The sequence below is a fragment of the Theropithecus gelada genome, chromosome 10 (assembly GCF_003255815.1).
Source record: "Theropithecus gelada isolate Dixy chromosome 10, Tgel_1.0, whole genome shotgun sequence".
In the NCBI taxonomy this organism is placed as follows: Eukaryota; Metazoa; Chordata; class Mammalia; order Primates; family Cercopithecidae; genus Theropithecus; species Theropithecus gelada.
In genome coordinates, this window is record NC_037678.1 from 80,815,764 (window position 1) to 80,833,362 (window position 17,599).

The 17,599-nt window shown below is 37.9% G+C and overlaps 1 protein-coding gene across 2 annotated transcripts in view; it reads left to right on the top strand.

Moving 5' to 3' along the window:
- Window positions 1-9,978, top strand: part of PLCB4 (phospholipase C beta 4) — a 415,371-nt gene extending 405,393 nt beyond the window's left edge. The window contains exons 37-40 of one of the 2 annotated variants that reach the window (XM_025399656.1): window positions 1,911-1,968; window positions 2,411-2,497; window positions 5,852-5,888; window positions 8,087-9,978. In XM_025399656.1, the coding sequence (XP_025255441.1) occupies window positions 1,911-1,968; window positions 2,411-2,497; window positions 5,852-5,888; window positions 8,087-8,175 (271 nt within the window). In that variant the 3' untranslated portion in view covers window positions 8,176-9,978. The remainder of the gene's footprint in view (window positions 1-1,910; window positions 1,969-2,410; window positions 2,498-5,851; window positions 5,889-8,086) is intronic. The other variant, XM_025399657.1, reaches the window with a different exon arrangement.
- The last annotated feature ends 7,621 nt before the right edge of the window (window positions 9,979-17,599 follow it).

Consider the following 17,599-nt stretch of genomic DNA (forward strand, 5'->3'; position numbering starts at 1 on the left):
CGGGCGAGGTGGCGGGCACCTGTAGTCCCAGCTACTCGGGAGGCTGAGGCAGGAGAATGGCGTAAACCCGGGAGGCGGAGCTTGCAGTGAGCTGAGATCCGGCCACAGCACTCCAGCCTGGGCGACAGAGCGAGACTCCGTCTCAAAAAAAAAAAAAAAAGAAAGATATATAGAAACTGAAAATCATACTTACATTTTTAGATCGAAGAAGACATTTTAACAGAAATTACGCAATATTTATAACTGAATGACAATGTAAACATTATTTGTCAATGTGTAGAGGGTAGTTAAAGTGATATTTGGAGTGAAAAGTACAGCCTAGATGCATATATTTTGTAAAAGATGTGAAAATTAATGAGCTAAACACTGAAAGAGAATATGAAGTTGGAAAAACAGAGTGAACCCAAAAATCTCTAATAGAAAGAAATAAATTTAAAAAGCAAAAAAAATACTGAAATAGAAAACAAAATGCAATAACGGGCATTCATAAAAGCAAAAGCTTATTTGACAAGAATAATAAATCAGTTAGCTTCCACCAAGACTAAAGAAGAAAGAGAGAGAAAGCATGAATTAGTGATGTTAGGGATGAAAAAGGGAATTAACTACAGAGAAAAACCAAGTCTACCATTAAATTAAAAAAAAAAAAAACTACCAATAAATTTGAAACGTTAGATGGAGTGCAGAATTGCTTTGAAAAATATAAATATCCAAAACTGACTGAAAATGGAGCAATCCTGAACAGACTGACAATTATTACAGAAGTTCAAGAAGTTATAGTTCTTTTCACTCATGAAAAACACTCTACCTCACCAGTAGTCAGGGAAATGCAAGTTAAAACAATGAGCAATGCCATTCCATAGGAGCATCCAACTGACAAGAAAGTCTAATAGTACTAAGAGTGGGCAGAAATATGGGGAAGGAGTAACACCCAGACACTGCAGATCGAAATGCAGTTGGGACAACTGGATTGGAGTAAGGAGGAGCCTGTTTGTACCCTGCCAACTGGCAAGTCTGAGTATACACCCTACAGCAGCCTTTGCCTATGTGCACAAGAAGATATACACCACACTTCATCCACTCATCCATTTATTCAACAGACTCCTGTGTCACGTATTACAGGGCCCATGCACCCGATCATTGTAGCGTTGTTTGAAAATAACCTACTTTTTGTTAATGGCAATGAGGAAATAGTGTAGTCTGTTCATAAATTGAAAAATCCATACAGCAAATGAAAATAATGAAGTGATTTGGAACATGGATGTATCTCTAAAACATAAGAATAAGTGGTAAGCTATGAGAAGAAACCCAGACTGTGTTACTCTATGGGTACATATAGAAAACACATGAAACAATACCAGCGACATCAGCATCACGTGGGAGCTTGTTAGAAATTCAGACCTCCCACCCCAGGCCCACTGAATCAAAGTCTCAAAGTGGAGGGCACAACAGTCTGGTTTTTATCATCTCTCCAGGTGATTGGCATACACAGGAAAGTTTGAGAAGCTCTTATATTACACATGGGCACGTCTATATGTGGCTTAAAATATTAAAACGTGGGTGAGAGGATCCACACCAAATTCACAATAGTGGTTACCTCTGGGGAGAGAGGAAGAAGGAAAACTGAATCAGGACGAATACAAATGGGGCATTAATTACATCTGTAACTGTTTACTGTCTTTAAAAATGTCAGATAAACAAGGCAAAACACTAATATCGGTTAATCTGAGGGATACACACACAGTTTTTAAAATATTCTTCTTCATATGTTTGAAAATACTACAATAAAAATTAGAAAAATAAATCAATAATTCCATCCAGATAATTTGATGGAATATAGCTCTTTCTTATTTGATATAATATTAATTTCATTCAATGTCATACCAACCATTATTTGTGCCCATTGCTTTTAGGCGAGTCAGGGAGTTAAACAGCAGCAACACTAAAAAGTTTCTGGAAGAAAGAAAGAGAGTAAGTATTTTATTATATTTTTGGCATTCTTCCTTTAAAAAACTATAAACAATAACTCATGCTTAGCCACCAGACCTCTAGCTAATTTGCTTAATTTGATTTTTCTGTACATTAAACATTCCAGCTTCTCTGCTCCCTGAAAGCTACAATAATCTCTCACTAAAATCTTTAAGGTAATGATTTGGCACCGTTTTACACAGAAAATGAAGCCAGGTTTAGTCATCCATAAGTCCTCTATTATTTTCTAAGATTTTAGCAGGAAAGATCTTCCCAGAAAGAATTATGAGTTTAAACTCAACAAATTTTGAGATGATTTTTAAAAAATTATTATCTCTTTCACTTAAATTATAAAGTTACAAGTCATCTCTCATCCCTGTTTTAAGATTGTAACCCAAAGTTTATCAGAATTTTTTTAAATTTTTATTTATTTATTTTTTTGCAGCTCGCAATGAAGCAGTCCAAAGAAATGGATCAGTTGAAAAAAGTCCAGCTTGAACATCTAGAATTCCTAGAGAAACAGAATGAGCAGGTATTTTACCTAAAATACGTAAAAACATGTAGGCAGCTAGCCAATTTGGGGTACACATGCCGTGGCCCATAGTGACCAGTGGCTTTTTGCATATCGTAATTGAAAGGTGGATAGAAGAATTTGTTGCCCATTACTATATTTTCTCCATTATATCCAAAAAGAAAAGAAAGTACCTGTTTTTGGAGCAGGAGCAGAATCTGGCTGTGCCAAAAAAAAAAAAAAAAAGAATATTTGGATAAATTATGGGGATTCTAAGAATGAAATTACTAAAAGCGAGAGTATGAAAAAAATAGATTACAAAATATTTCTCCATTTTCATTTAGAGTTTTATAATTTGCAAACTACAGGCAAGGGATATGATGTTTAAAAGCAAATGAGAGAAACCACCTATTTTCAACCTCAATCTGAAAATGAAGTTTAAAAACCTCCCTGGGGCTTACAGGTAGAATCTAAAGTCATGAGCCCCCATCACTCTACAAACCACTGAGCATGAGTAGATACCGTAGTGTTGGTGCTTTTTCCCAGCAAGACAAGACACTAAATAAAGAAATATACACAAATAAAGAGTTATCCAGGCCGGGCGCAGTGGCTCACGCCTGTAATCCCAGCACTTTGAGAGGCTGAGGAGGGTGGATCAGGTCAGGAGATCAAGACCATCCTGGCCAACATGGTGAAGCCCCACCTCTACTAAAAATACAAATATTAGCCAGGCCTGGTGGCATGCACCTGTAGTCCCAGCTACTTAGTAGGCTGAGGCAGGAGAATCACTTGAACTCAGGAGGTGGAGGGTGCAGTGAGCTGAGATCGCACCACAGCTCTCCAGCCTGGGTGACAGAGTGAGACTCCATCTCAAAAAAAAAAAAAAAAAAAAAAGGAGTTATCCCAATTCCAACTGTTTAGTTAGGCCAATGGGCATATACCAGCACCAAGAGAAATGTATTTTTATCTGGTGCATAGTACAGATGGGCACCTTTCCAAATGGGCTACAGCCCATCAGCAACCTTCAAGTTGATGGAAATCCCTCTAGTTCCTGTGACAACAAGACCCTCAGTTATCATTTAAGTATCAGACAAATGTCAGTTCAAATGTTATTCTTTAGGTGTAATTGGTATAGAAATTATTATTCCTAGGTAATTCAATGTAGAAACGGAGAGGTTTTGATGAAATATGTACTTGTGCCACATTGTTCCTTCCTGTTTTCTCCCATCTATAAAACAATCTTATTTAAGGAATACTTTTTTCCAAAGTAAATGGCTCCCCTTGAAGAATACTTAAGTAGGAATTATACTAAAAGGTACCTTTGAGAAAGTTAAAAAATAAAATAAAATAAAATAAAATCATTTTTTGTATGTCAATAGAGTAACAGATAAATCTGACTTCTAGTTTCAGATTCTTTACTTTTTGGTGGACAGAAATTTTATTCATCAACATACTTCCTAGTTATGTTTCCCATGTCCTTTTCAGCTAAATGCTTCTATTCATAAACAAGTCCACTCCAAGGGGACAATACATGGTTATTGTCCCCATAGGTCCAATTCATTTGACCAACTCATAAATACATCACATTCTGGTACAAGTTTCCTAGCTTATGGTTTTGCTCTTAAAGCACTTCTCAGAAAGTGCTCCTGGGGGAAATGTAGGAATATGAATAAGGATAAAGCCACCATCACCAAAGCTTTAGAAGCCGCTTCAGTGATTCAACAATGGGTAGGGATAAGGATGCCTTGGAGAAGGTTTTTAAAAATTCTCCCTAGAAGAAGTGCACAGTGAAAGGTAAGGCACAGTTATGTGTTAGTTAACTAAATTAAGAAACTACTTGGAAATTAATTGTGTTGCTTAGCAACAAGTTTGACTAAAGAATGTAAATGTGCTCAGAATTACTCATCACTACAATAGTGGTGTATGCCAGAGCTAGAGAATACAGTCATCTTGTATCGCTAGTTTCAGAGCCGAAGTACATAATTTTTAAAAATCACTTTGAGCTTTTATCCTAATACATGACTAATTCAAGCCACACCAGAGTTCTTGCATTAAACTGCTAGATTAGTGATAGCTATATTGATTAGACTGTATTGGGAGAGTGCTGGCTTTTTGTTCCAGAAATTCAAATAATGTCTTTTAAGGTCTACCACCCACGACTGATACTTTGAGTCATAAAAGCTTGGGAAAGCATAGAACATGAAAAGGCTTGAGACCTGATAAAGATTTAATGAGATTCAAGGAAAAGACATTTAAGATATCATACTGATGCTTCTGGCAAGCAAAGAATTTGGACTTGAATTTCTGTGTTAAGCTTTGCTTTAGAAATATGGCCTGTTCAATTGCAAATTCAATCCCAGATCTTTCTAGTATTTTTGGCATTTAAGGGTGAGAAAGCTCTCAATTCACAGTTACTCTGTATGGTACAACACTGTCACGGGCATAGTGCAAAAGATACAGTGACTTCACTTCTTTACTCATGAAAAGGCAAGGTCTGGAACTATGTAGTGTATCTCCCTTCATAACCAGGTAAACATTTCATCAGCAAGAACAGTTCAATGTCTCCAGACAATTCAAACTTCCACAACAATATTCTAAATAATTGTTGAATCCCAAGACTCTTTTTCTAAGCCAGAGATAAATGTAAACATTCTCCCATAGTATTTCCCTCAAAGGTTTCTTTCTGTTTTCCTGTGACCCTACTCCTAATCAGTGTCCCAAATCTCCCCTTCCAAAGCAAGGCCTGGAATGGATTCAGTCCATTAGCTAACCCAGTGTTGGGGGCACTGGCAGAAACAAACCAAGCGGCAGTATGTTTTGGTCCTGATTCTGGATCCTCACCTTCTAAGCTATTTGTAAGCCACTTTATGTCCTTGCCTACTTGGTCAGCAGATTATTCACGTAAAACTCTGAAGGTTGGGGATGTTTTTCCTACTTGAGTTTTTTCATAGACCTCCCAGCTACACAGTATATCTCATCTGTCTTGACATGTACCATTTCAAACATTAACGACTCCATTACTGTCACACACTCGAGTCTCAAAAATTGATTTTTGTCATCAATCCTATCATTGGATACAGAGAGGTAAAAGGTTTTGCTTAAAAGCTAGGTTCTCCACTTACTGCCACAGAAGAGAGGCACAGTCTGGGGATGACAGGCGTTGGTTGTTTGTTTTGTTTCTTTTTTTTTTTTTTTCTGTTGAGATCAACTAGGGGAAAGTTTGTCACTGAGGGGTGTGTACGTGTTTTATCCTTAGCTTTTTGCTTTTCTGTATATGGTTTTGCATTCATTTCTCAAATTCACTTCAATATTCATTTATTTTCTTTGCTTTGTATGTATGACTCAATTTTGACATTACTATTTTTGTACAAACAGCTTTTGAAATCCTGTCATGCAGTGTCCCAATCGCAAGGTAGGACCGAAACTCTGATAAGCAAGACATTGCTTTCCTTCTCGACTACGTCCGTATTCTCTGTGCAGTCTCCATTTATGAGTCACATCTGGTCATAACTAATATCTGAAGGGTTTGGATTTAAAAGCTTAACTATTCCATGCTTGGATTTCTGATGTCATATTCATGCCAAAATGCCCAGAGTCTTTAGAGAATTACTTCTGAGGGTATTTGAGCCTGTATTTTCTATTGCAGATCTGGAAAACAGATCATGGTAATAAAGACATAACCAGAGTAGTGATGTGCAGCTGTCATTTGGACTGACCACAGCTAAGACAGGGTCACAGAGTCGGATCACTCACAAATGTTGATATGACTCCAATTAATTTTTAAAGCACCCAGTAAAAGTTGGTTGGTGGTTTTTAATGATGGAGCTGTGCTCTGCGTGTAGAAACATTACACGATGACTCTTGTCATGCTCTCTGCTAAGTCCCATCTGCTAAAGACCCTGATCACCCCTCATAAGTAAGGTGACCATATAATTTATTGTCCATACCAGGATAGTTTTGAGAGTGAAAGGCAGCTCTGTTCATAATATCTAGGACTACAGGCATAAACTGGAATTGCCTCAGACAAATGAGAATGAATGGTCACCCAACTCATACAAAAACTTAGCTGTTGGAATAGTCTTGTAATGTCCTATGATTCTTCCTTCTACACCGTGGTCAATACTTTCTTCAGAAGCTAAAGGGGGAGAAGCACAGAGAATCATTTGCTACTATTTACTGAACACGGAAGTATTTAATTTCCAGTGCTGATAATGTTTCACTCTCATCCCTTATGAATACTGTTTGTGTCATAGTTTCATGTTTGTATATTTTTCTCCATTTCTTCATTTCTCTATTAGAGTATTACTATACTTTAGGCATAAAAAATATCTGGGCAGAGGGAACCACCCATCCCAAATTTACACAGAAGGATTTAATTCTTTGGTGTTATTATATCCATCCTCACCAAAATAAAACTTAATGCCAAAATATAGAAGTAAGAAGAAGAAGGAAATCACAGTATAGTCTATGGGTTAAATTAATTTTGTCACAAGAATTCATTTGGAAGATGCTTCTCGTATAATGTACAGAGTTGACCAAACCCCCTGCCAGTAACCTTCCATTTAGTTGGAATATCTAAGCAGACATGAATATTAACATCAGGGCACTTCAGAATCTGCCTCCGATTTGTATCTTCATAGGTCCATGTTTCTATTTTCAAATGTCCTTTATTTCAAAGCAGCATGTCACTAAAAAAAGAAATGGGCAATCCTCATTCCTCAAAAGATATGTGCATTGGGTTGGGCAAAAGCATCCAGGCTACCAATTGGATAATAAAAACTGAAATGTACTATTTGATTTTTTCCTGTTTCCAAGCAAGTATTTCTCACCAGACGCTGTCCCTGTCATACCCCCTTTCCTCTTCTCGAATTAGCTTGTTGTCTTAGTGACAATCTGAACTTATGAGGTTGAATTCACTATTGCTTACTTCCTGGTAGTCCATAAAAATTACCCTAGAGAAGTAAGAGCCCACAGGGATAGAGTTTGCACAACAGGATTCCTCAAGGCCTGCATGTTCCTGTAACATTCCATTTACAGAAGACTCCAGCCAGTCCAATGTAATATGCTCTCACCTGAACTTCTCTATCAATTAGATTCTTAGGGAATTACTTTTAACTAAATTTCAGGCTATTTAGGAAATAAGTTGTACATAAGCAATACTTATTCTAAATGTGATAAAATTATCTACACACAGTCAAAGCAACGTGTCAATCTGTAGAAACTAAATCAAGCAGTTTGTGGTAAGAAGTGGCAAGAAGTAACCTGCCCTTTTTCAGTCTAAAGATAAAGCAAGTGGTCTACCCTCTTTTCAAGTGGTTCTCCTGGCACTGTGTAAACCAGTCCTTCTCAAAATTTAATGTGTATAAAAACTTCCTGGAGATCTTGTTAAAATGAAGATTTTAACTGATTCAGTAGGTCTGGGGTAGACTCCAAGATTCTATGTTTCTAAGAAAGTCCCAGGCAATGCTGCGCTGCTTCTACGTGGACCATATTTTGAGTAGCAAGAATGTGGTGACAGGATCATATTTATGGGAGAAGAGAGGCCAGGGTTGTTAAGTGCCTTCAGATAAGAATTTCAACACACGTAAGGCCATGTTTCTGATGTTGTAGGCGAAGGAGATGCAGCAGATGGTGAAATTGGAAGCCGAGATGGACCGCAGACCAGCAACAGTAGTATGAAACTCCAAAATGCTAACTGAAGCAGCAAACCCACAAAGCATCAAAAGATTCACTCACAAACTTCTGAACACAAACTCCGTGGATGAAAGCTGTTTATTTTGTTTCCTTCATGTGTAAACAAGATGATATCTGAAACCAGAGAGACTTGGAATGTCTGATTGACTTCTATTTAGCAGCTTGAGTATTGCATTTCCTTGGCCAAACAAAAGTAGCTACAAATCCACAAAAATTTACTATTCCAGTAAGGCAGAGTTTAACCATTAATAATACAACTTAAACATGTTTGCTATAAAATACCATCACAAGTAAATGAGCTTGGTGTTAACAACTCTCCTTTGTGATGCCTTAGGACATGTTTGAGCTGCAGCAAAAAAACAAAAACAAAAAACAGTGCATTAGCAATTTCATAGCAAGTGCATGCACTAGGAAAAGAAAACTCTGTCTACAAATGTATTAGCAGAAGTGGTGGTCTGCTAGACAAATGATTTTGCAAAATTTTTCTACATCTAAGTTACCTCATCAGTAAGTGCCGTGTCTCTACCATGCCATCAGAGGCTAATTTCCTGTAAAAGTTGTGGAAATTACTAGAACAATAGAAAAATAAAGCAGTGTATGTGTGCCAAAATTCATCATTACTCAAAGGAGAACTGTGTTAAGCACATTTAAGAAAGTTGACATCTGACATTGCTTTATAGGAATTGTTTCCGCAGATTCCAGATACTACAATTCACACCATAAAGATTGTGAAGTGATTATTGGCAAACGTTTGTAAATGTGACCATGTGTAAAGTATTTATACTCTTTAATTCACACTGTTAGAGAGCAAAATCATCTAAGTATTGCCACATGACAAGATTAGTAAGCAGGAATACTAGAACTATGTTTGCATGATACACAAGCACCAATAAAGACTAATCCATACAGACACAGTTAACCTAATGCCAAATAAATACTGGTTAAATACATGTATGGCACAGAATATAATTTGACTATCAAGACTTTTAGCATAATGAAAAAGTCTATATATATGTGTATATGAATTATGTGGGCATTCTTGATACTTCAAGTTCTAGTTTGAAAAAAAATACATAACTAATTTAATTTTACACAAAAATATTTATGCAGATTTTCAGAATTTCATATCAGGAAATGACCTTTTTATGTCTGTTAAATATCAAAACAATTTGCTACAGTGTTAATCTGCATGGTCTTTAAGCCTGTTGTAGTTGAGATGCAGACAGTGCATGAAAAAGTATTCCGCTGGGAATTGAGCCATGCCACCAAAGCCAAGAGGAGCGCATGGAAACCCGGTAGTCTAGAACTAATCAGATTACTGATTTTAGTGCACAGCACCAAATGAATTGTTGTATATGCTTGTACAAATTGATTCTGTGTGTTCCTCTGAACAAAGCGGAGAAAATGATGATACCATCGATATTGAAATTAAACTTCCAACTTCTCTAATAAAAAATTAAAATACACATAACACTCGTCAGAGTATTTGCTCCCAAGATGCATTCTAGCAAGTGTTTTGCCTTTTTCATATGCATGATCTCATCGTTATTTTCAAAGGGGGCTTATTAATACCCCCACATGTTTTTCACCCAAATGATGCAAAACATGCAGATTCTAGTTGACTTCAGATGTAATATACTTGTTTTTCTCCTATTTATGATTTGAACCGGATTCTGTAAAATATCTCTGGTTCTTAGTTTCCTTATCTGTAAAACAGTGGAGTTAGACTACATATCTTTTGGCACTAACCTCTCATGAAAAATTTTGGTTAATAAAATATCACCATATTTAGATTGCCAATTTTCAAAGATTCTGAATGGCTTCTCATCATCAAATCAAATCAAATCCAAGAGCTCAACTGTGCTCACCATTCTGTAACACTTGACTTAATTCATCACTTGCCTCCTCTTGTTTCTGCTTTGGAGAGGTACTACTAGTTTTTCCATTTTTCTTACTTCTTCTCTGGCTTTTCATCCTCCTAGACCACCATAAGCATTTATATTTTCCAGTGTTATATATGGAACCAGTTTTTGTCTTTAATCCAGGTTACTTTTAGTATTTGAGACATCATATCATTAATCCATTGTAGTAGGATTAAAATGTACACACAACTCAAATGTGCAACCTAAAGGTGTTACCTGCTATTATAAGTTCATATTACACTCAAACCTTGCATTCTCCCTTATTATGAAGAAAAATTAATTGCCAGTTAAAGTAACTCAGCTCTTCCAGTTATAAAAAAACAAAAAACAAAAAAAAACCATTTTCAAGGACATGTTTAGTTACTTGATAGTCAAATTCCCTGTTAGAGGCCCTCCCCATTCAAGAGATCTTGCTTTTTGCCCCAAATGGCATCTGGGTGTGAGGGAAGCTCATGTGTCCACCTGGCAATTGGTAGGAGCGTCTGGTTTCCCCATTGTTGGACACGTCCTAACTGCACTCTACTGCAGCTTTCCACCCCAGTGGTTCAAAGTCCCTGCTCAGCCAAGTCCTCATTCTGGTATCAGTTTCTTCCAGCATTCTTCTGGGATATGCAGAACTTCCAGGTCTTTGGGGGCTGTACAGGAACCAATGGTGCTGTCTCAGGTCCATCCATCAAAACACTCCTTTGGTCATTTGTCAGCTACTAGGGCCGTGTAGTTCCAATACCACAGAGGCTTCTAAATCCAGGAGGCTTGAAATGTTCCAGAGCAATGCCCCAAAAAGCAAGAAGCAAGCAAGCTTTATGCTGGCCCCAAGACTATCTGGGTTTGTACTATATCTTGCTTCTCCCACCATCAGAACTTTTTGTTCTGATTTGGGAGCCAGGGCACTTGAGTCTCAATTCTTACCTTTATTCTTTCTTTCAGCCCAGAGAAGATAGTCAACTACCCATTCCTGACTGATGGAACACCCATACAGTACTATACTTCTCTTTTCCTAAGTAGGTTGCTCTTCACCTTTTGGGGGAATAAAAGGCTTCATGGAAAAACAGCCAGGTTACCAAAATAGGGAAACACATCAGAAAATACCATCTTTCATCAAATCGAAGGCATTATTGATTATAGCATACACCATTATTTTATATACCACACAGAATGAAAGACACTGCCAATTAAACTATGATACACCATCCAGTGATTGTCGAGGCACATCCCAATTTCAGAGATGTTAAAATGTGAAAAATATATACATCTTGGAATCCATGAAATATGTAGTATTCCAAAAGTACTATACAAACTCCTCAACCCTAAGCCTTAAGGAGGAGAGGAAGTTTTAAAGATAGGAGACAAGAGAATCATTTTATCAGAAAACTTAAACTAAGGAACCATTCTGCAACCGAGTTTCAAATTTAGCAATGAGCTTCCTGGAAAGCAATTCTAAAAGGGAAAGAAATCTATCTTTCACTGTCCTTATTGAGAGAATCTTCTGTTTCCTTTAGCTGTTTCTTCCAATCACATGCCTTTAATTTCTACTTCTTTGCATGTAATTCTCAAATCTGTAATTCTAGCCTTTACCCTTCTTTCCCGAAGCTCTGACTCTCCCTCTCAGATTTCAATAGTTAAATAGGCGGCCATGTGCACATTGCATGTGATTAATTAAAAAAAAATAGAGACCCTTTCTCCATCTGTCCTCCCCACATATTTTAATAGTCCGTAACCAGTGCTAAACCTTGGGGCCATCTTTTTCTGCTCCATCTCATTTCCTCCAGCCCCCAATCTGTTCATAAAACTTACGAATTCTGCCCTGTCTTGGGACCTTCCTTCTCCTTCCTTATAACTCAATGTTCAGAATTTTAAACTTGCTGTTCAATTTCTTTGCCCTCCAAATCCCTTTTACACAGAGATTAATCTTCCCAAATGACACCTGTAATCATATTACCATTCTGCTTGTAAATGCAGAATTCCTGTCTACTGCCTAAAGAATAATGTTGAAATTAGTGTTAACAACATTCATTTTCTGCCCCCAACATGCCTACTCATTTTAGTCAATATGAATTTATCACTATTCTTTGTTCACATACACATAGTACACATCTTTTCTAGCCACATTACGTAATAATGCTCTATTAAGTCTTGAAAAGCAACCTCCAAAAATACCATTTCGAAAAAGTTCTCTCATTCTCCCAAGCAAGAAGTAACCTGCCGTTTTTCATTTATCCATTTATACTTTAAAAGCTATTTAAGCATGAGACTTTTCCAGCAGTCTTGACTAATTTCTTTTCAGGCTTTGTTCAGTTGCTTTTCAAAGAACAGGTAGTCACTAGCTATCAAATGACTAAGCTATTTTCTATGAAGTAAAATGAAAGATTTGTAACCAGCTGTGTAGTCTCTTGGGCAGGGCAGGAAATGCCTTTGAAAACTTAATGAAAACCTAAAAGAAGCTTTTTTGCAAAGTGTCTTTTCAATTCCAAGAAAAACAATTTTTCTTAATACTTATTATTAGCATACTTTTAAAACAGTGCAGTGATCACAGTGGCCATCAGGGATCTAATAGTGTGGACCCATCAACATTAAGAGATTATGGAGAGTGAAGAGGGAATACCCCTATTATTTTATTAGTGAGGTTATCTTAGGGATGCCTCATTCAAAACCCTAAATAACTTCTCCTTCATCATCACTTGCGCAAGTCTAACAAGACCACATGTTTCTACAACTTTTCTTTGATGCTTGGCATTGAACAGAATCTCAAGCACACATTTTAGTTGCATCTTTAATGTCATAATAAATCCGGGTGGTGCCTCTGGGATGAATATTTATGAGCCATCTTCTTTAATAATATTTTGTGGAAAACGTTCTGCTCCATAGGTTAGAATAATGAAAAAATATTAGGCGGGTCGGGGGAGTAGAGAGATGGTTAAAATAGCAGCATCGTTGCTTTTACATTAAAAAATAGGTGTCTACACTGTACTTATCGTGATAAATGATGCTGTGCCTCTTCCACTCCTTTCCTCTCCTAGCATTACCTTCTTGGAAGTTCAGGGTAAGGGGCAATTTCTGAAGTACTTCATCCTGGAAATTTTTGAGTGTCCAGCACAATAAAATTAGGAAAAATTTCCAATGATGGCCAATTTAATATTGTATACCTAATCACTTGCACCAGAACCCAATAGCTTTAGATGAATCAGAATGTACCAAAAACAAAACAGACGGAAAAAGGAGTTGACCATCTATCATTTCAGAACTTTGATATCATATAATGTGAATGAGGAAATGTTATACTGATCCATCAAAATTGTTTACCCTTTTCAAGCAATTCATGGATTTTCTCAAAATTCACATGCAGCTTTTAACACTTCTATCTTTTGTTTTTCCTTAGAAACATCTCGGTATTTTGTTAGGGTGTGGTATTTATAGCACAGCCTATTGAACCCTACAGGCTATACCCTGTATTATGAATTCACTTCTCCTACATCAAGTAGCCATATAAATGGTTAGACATTTCTTCAGCATTGAACTAACTTTATTTGTTCATGGATTAAATATTTATTAGAAAAACCACTCTTATCCTCTCTACCCTTGTAACCCAGTTACAACTCATTCTGCTCACCACACAATAGCCAGTAAGTGGAGAGACAAGGAGTTGGAACGAGGAAGGTGACTTTAGTTCAAAGAGCCAGAAAACTGAGAAGGTGGTGGACTAGCATCCTAAAGTACCATCTTTGGTCAGTACTCATTTCAGACTCTTTATGTTAAGGGCAGTGGAAAGAGGAGGAGTTGGGATCAAGAGGTGACCAACAACTGCAGACATCTGAGTGCCAACAAGGGTCTGAGAATGTTGGAAACTGCTTTGTCTTTGGTCAAGTCACAATGTTCCTATAAATCTTTAGCAAAACATAGTTAGTTGTTTACATACTTCCTCTTTAATCCCAGAGTACAAATACAAAATTGCTATTTTTGTGTTTTATCTGTGTGCCCAAATCAGCCTAGCCTATGTGCAGGAACAGGAAAAGGCCCCTTAAACCAAACAAAACAAAATGGGGTCAATTGTGTTAGTTCTTTTAGTGTTTCACTGTTATACTCTTTCAACTTTTTTTTTTTTTTAAAGAGACAGAGTGACTCTGTCGCCCAGGCTGGAGTGCAGTAGCACTGTGTTGGCTCACTGCAACTTCTGCCTCCAGGGGTTCAAGTGATTCTCCTGCCTCAGCCTCCTGAGTAGCTGGGATTACAGGCACACACAACCATGCCTGGCTAATTTTTGTATTTTTAGTGGAGATGGGGTTTCACCATGTTGACCAGGCTGTTCTCAAACTCCTGACCTCAGGCAATCCACCTGCCTCAGCCTCCCAAAGTACTGGGATTACAGGCATGAGCCACCACGTCCAGCCCTTCAACTTGTTTTTTTTTTTTGTTATTGTTGTTTGTTTGTTTGTTTGTTTTTACCAGTAATGCACTCTATTTTAAAAACATATCAACAATTTTAGCTTTAGGCCATATTCGTATGGTAGGTGGGTGGCATTAATGGCCCCAGTTTGTTATGGACAAAATTATTTAGAACAGTATATAAAATTACCCTGAGGTTATGTGTATACTGTGTAATGACACATAAATGTATTGTGTGTTTGGACTTGGATCCCATCCCCAAGATATCTTATTATGTATATGCAGATATTCCAAAATCTAAAAACAATCTGAAATCTGAAACACTTCCGGTCCCAAGCATTTTGGATAAGGAACACTCACGCTGTAACAGCAAACTTGACACAAGTGAAGGCACATTTTTTTTTTTCTTCCCTTTGAGTCTCTGACACTGCCATGAGAGCACGTGAGAGGGCTGGCCTGCTGGCGGGTATGGGTGACTTGCGGAGAGTTGAGTTACCTCATCCATTTTACCAGCTGACAATAGATGTGTCAGCCTGCAGCTGAGATCAGCCACACCTTTCCCAGAGCAGTGGGAACACCCAGCCAACTCATAACCACATGAGAAATAGTGAACGGATGTTGATTTGAGCCACTGCATTTTGGGATTTTTTGTTATGTGGCCATAACTGACTGATACAGCCAAGCCCTGGGAACAGGAAGATGATAAAACAGTCTCATTTCAAAGTCCCAGAGACTGCTTTCAAAAACCACTGGAATCACCGATAGGCATGGAAATGGTTTTCTCAGGGAGTGATTCCAGCTGCTAAGCCTCTTGTTTGATGTCTCAGGTTTCTTTTTATTGGTAACCTTCTGAGGGTCTGCTGTTCAATTCCTCTAACCTGGACTGCTGATGCTTTCAACTAACTTTGTCATTTGACAAACACCTCCTCCTCCTCATCCTCCTCCTCCTCCTTCTTCTTCCTCCTCCTCCTATTCCTTCTTCTTCTTTCGTCTTCTACTTTCTCCCTCCCCCTCCCTGTTTTTTCATTTTTTTTTTGGTTTGCTTTTAAACCTTCTCTCTTCTTCCTTTGGGCTCCCTGGTCACTCAAATGACATCCTGCCACAGTCTTGGATGCTAATATTAAGTAGCTGCTTTCAGACTGGTCTGTTTGAGTTATGGGTCCTAAAACTGCAGATAAATGGGGAATTACTTTACCACATTACTTTGTCCAATTGCGTAAAATATGGGACACAGATTTTTTTTTTTTTTAATTTATTTATTATTATTATACTGTAAGTTGTAGGGTACATGTGCATAACGTGCAGGTTTGTTACATATGTATACTTGTGCCTTGTTGGTGTGCTGCACCCATCAACTCGTCATTTACATCAGGTATAACTCCCAATGCAATCCCTCCCCCCGCCCCCCTCCCCATGATAGGCCCCGGTGTGTGATGTTCCCCTTCCCGAGTCCAAGTGATCTCATTGTTCAGTTCCCACCTATGAGTGAGAACATGCGGTGTTTGGTTTTCTGTTCTTGTGATAGTTTGCTAAGAATGATGGATTCCAGCTGCATCCATGTCCCTACAAAGGACACAAACTCATCCTTTTTTATGGCTGCATAGTATTCCATGGTGTATATATGCCACATTTTCTTAATCCAATCTGTCACTGATGGACATTTGGGTTGATTCCAAGTCTTTGCTATTGTGAATAGTGCTGCAATAAACATACGTGTGCATGGGGACACAGATTTTTTAAATGCAGTAGTCTAGCAATGGAAATACATGGTATTGAGTAGTTACACTGATTTTAAAGCAAAATTCTTAAAAGAAAAATATAACAGCATATATTAGATATTAATAAGAGAAATGTATTTAAATATACTTAGAATAATTTAAAAGTGTATTATGTTAACTAATATATGCTGAAATAAAATTCAGCAAAGTAAATATATTTTCTAAGACTTGGAAGTCTATTAAGCTAAATATCTGCCAATCTTATGTCCCAGCAATTATACTCTAAGAGAAATGAGTGTAAGCCAGGCATGGTGGTACGCACCTGCAACCCAAGCTACTTGGGAGGCTGAGGATATAATTCAAGGCTATACCTCCTCTTTAATCCCAGAGTACAAAGTAGTGTTCTGTGATCACACCTGTGAATAGCCACTACCCTCCAGCATGCAATACATAACGAGACCCCATCTTAAAAAAGAATAAGGAAAAAGGAAAAAAGAGATGAGTATATTTGTATGTGTTCATCCAAAAGCATGTTCTTTATTCATAATAATAAAAAGCTAGAAACAAATCAGATGTGTACCAATAGGAGAATGGATTCATAAAATTTAGTATATTCACACAATAGAACACACCAAAGTACTTACCTTATGATTCCACATACATGAAGATCAAGGAAAGACAATGCTAATCTTGAAGGAGAAGGTCAGAGTAGTGGTCCTCTCTGAAAAAACCTTCCAGGATGATGATGGTCTATGCAAGCGGTTCTCGAAGTGTGTATCACGGATCCCTTGGCAAGCCATTGTGTCCCCAAGAGACTGTCAGAGGGTCTGTAAAGTCCTCCTGTTTCCAAATCCATCTCTGTGGGAGGCCAGATTTCTTCATATGCTGCAGTGAAAATGACATATCACAACAGACTGAATGAAGAAAAAGACATTAGAACTCAGATGACTTCTGTGAAGCCATACGTTAAAGAGATTTGCAACAATGTAAAACAATGCCTCTTCTCACCAACTTTTAGAAAATAAAGTTGTTTCACAAAAATGTTATTGTAATAGCACAATATTGGTTATATATTAACAAGTGACAGTTTTGTTATTTTTATTGAATTGAGAAATATTGCCGGGCGCGGTGGCTCAAGCCTGTAATCCCAGCACTTTGGGAGGCCGAGACGGGTGGATCACGAGGTCAGAAGATCGAGACCATCCTGGCGAACACGGTGAAACCCCGTCTCTACTAAAAAATACAAAAAACTAGCCGGGCGAGGTGGCGGGCGCCTGTGGTCCCAGCTACTCGGGAGGCTGAGGCAGGAGAATGGCGTAAACCCGGGAGGCGGAGCTTGCAGTGAGCCGAGATCGCGCCACTGCACTCCAGCCTGGGCGACAGAGCGAGACTCCGTCTCAAAAAAAAAA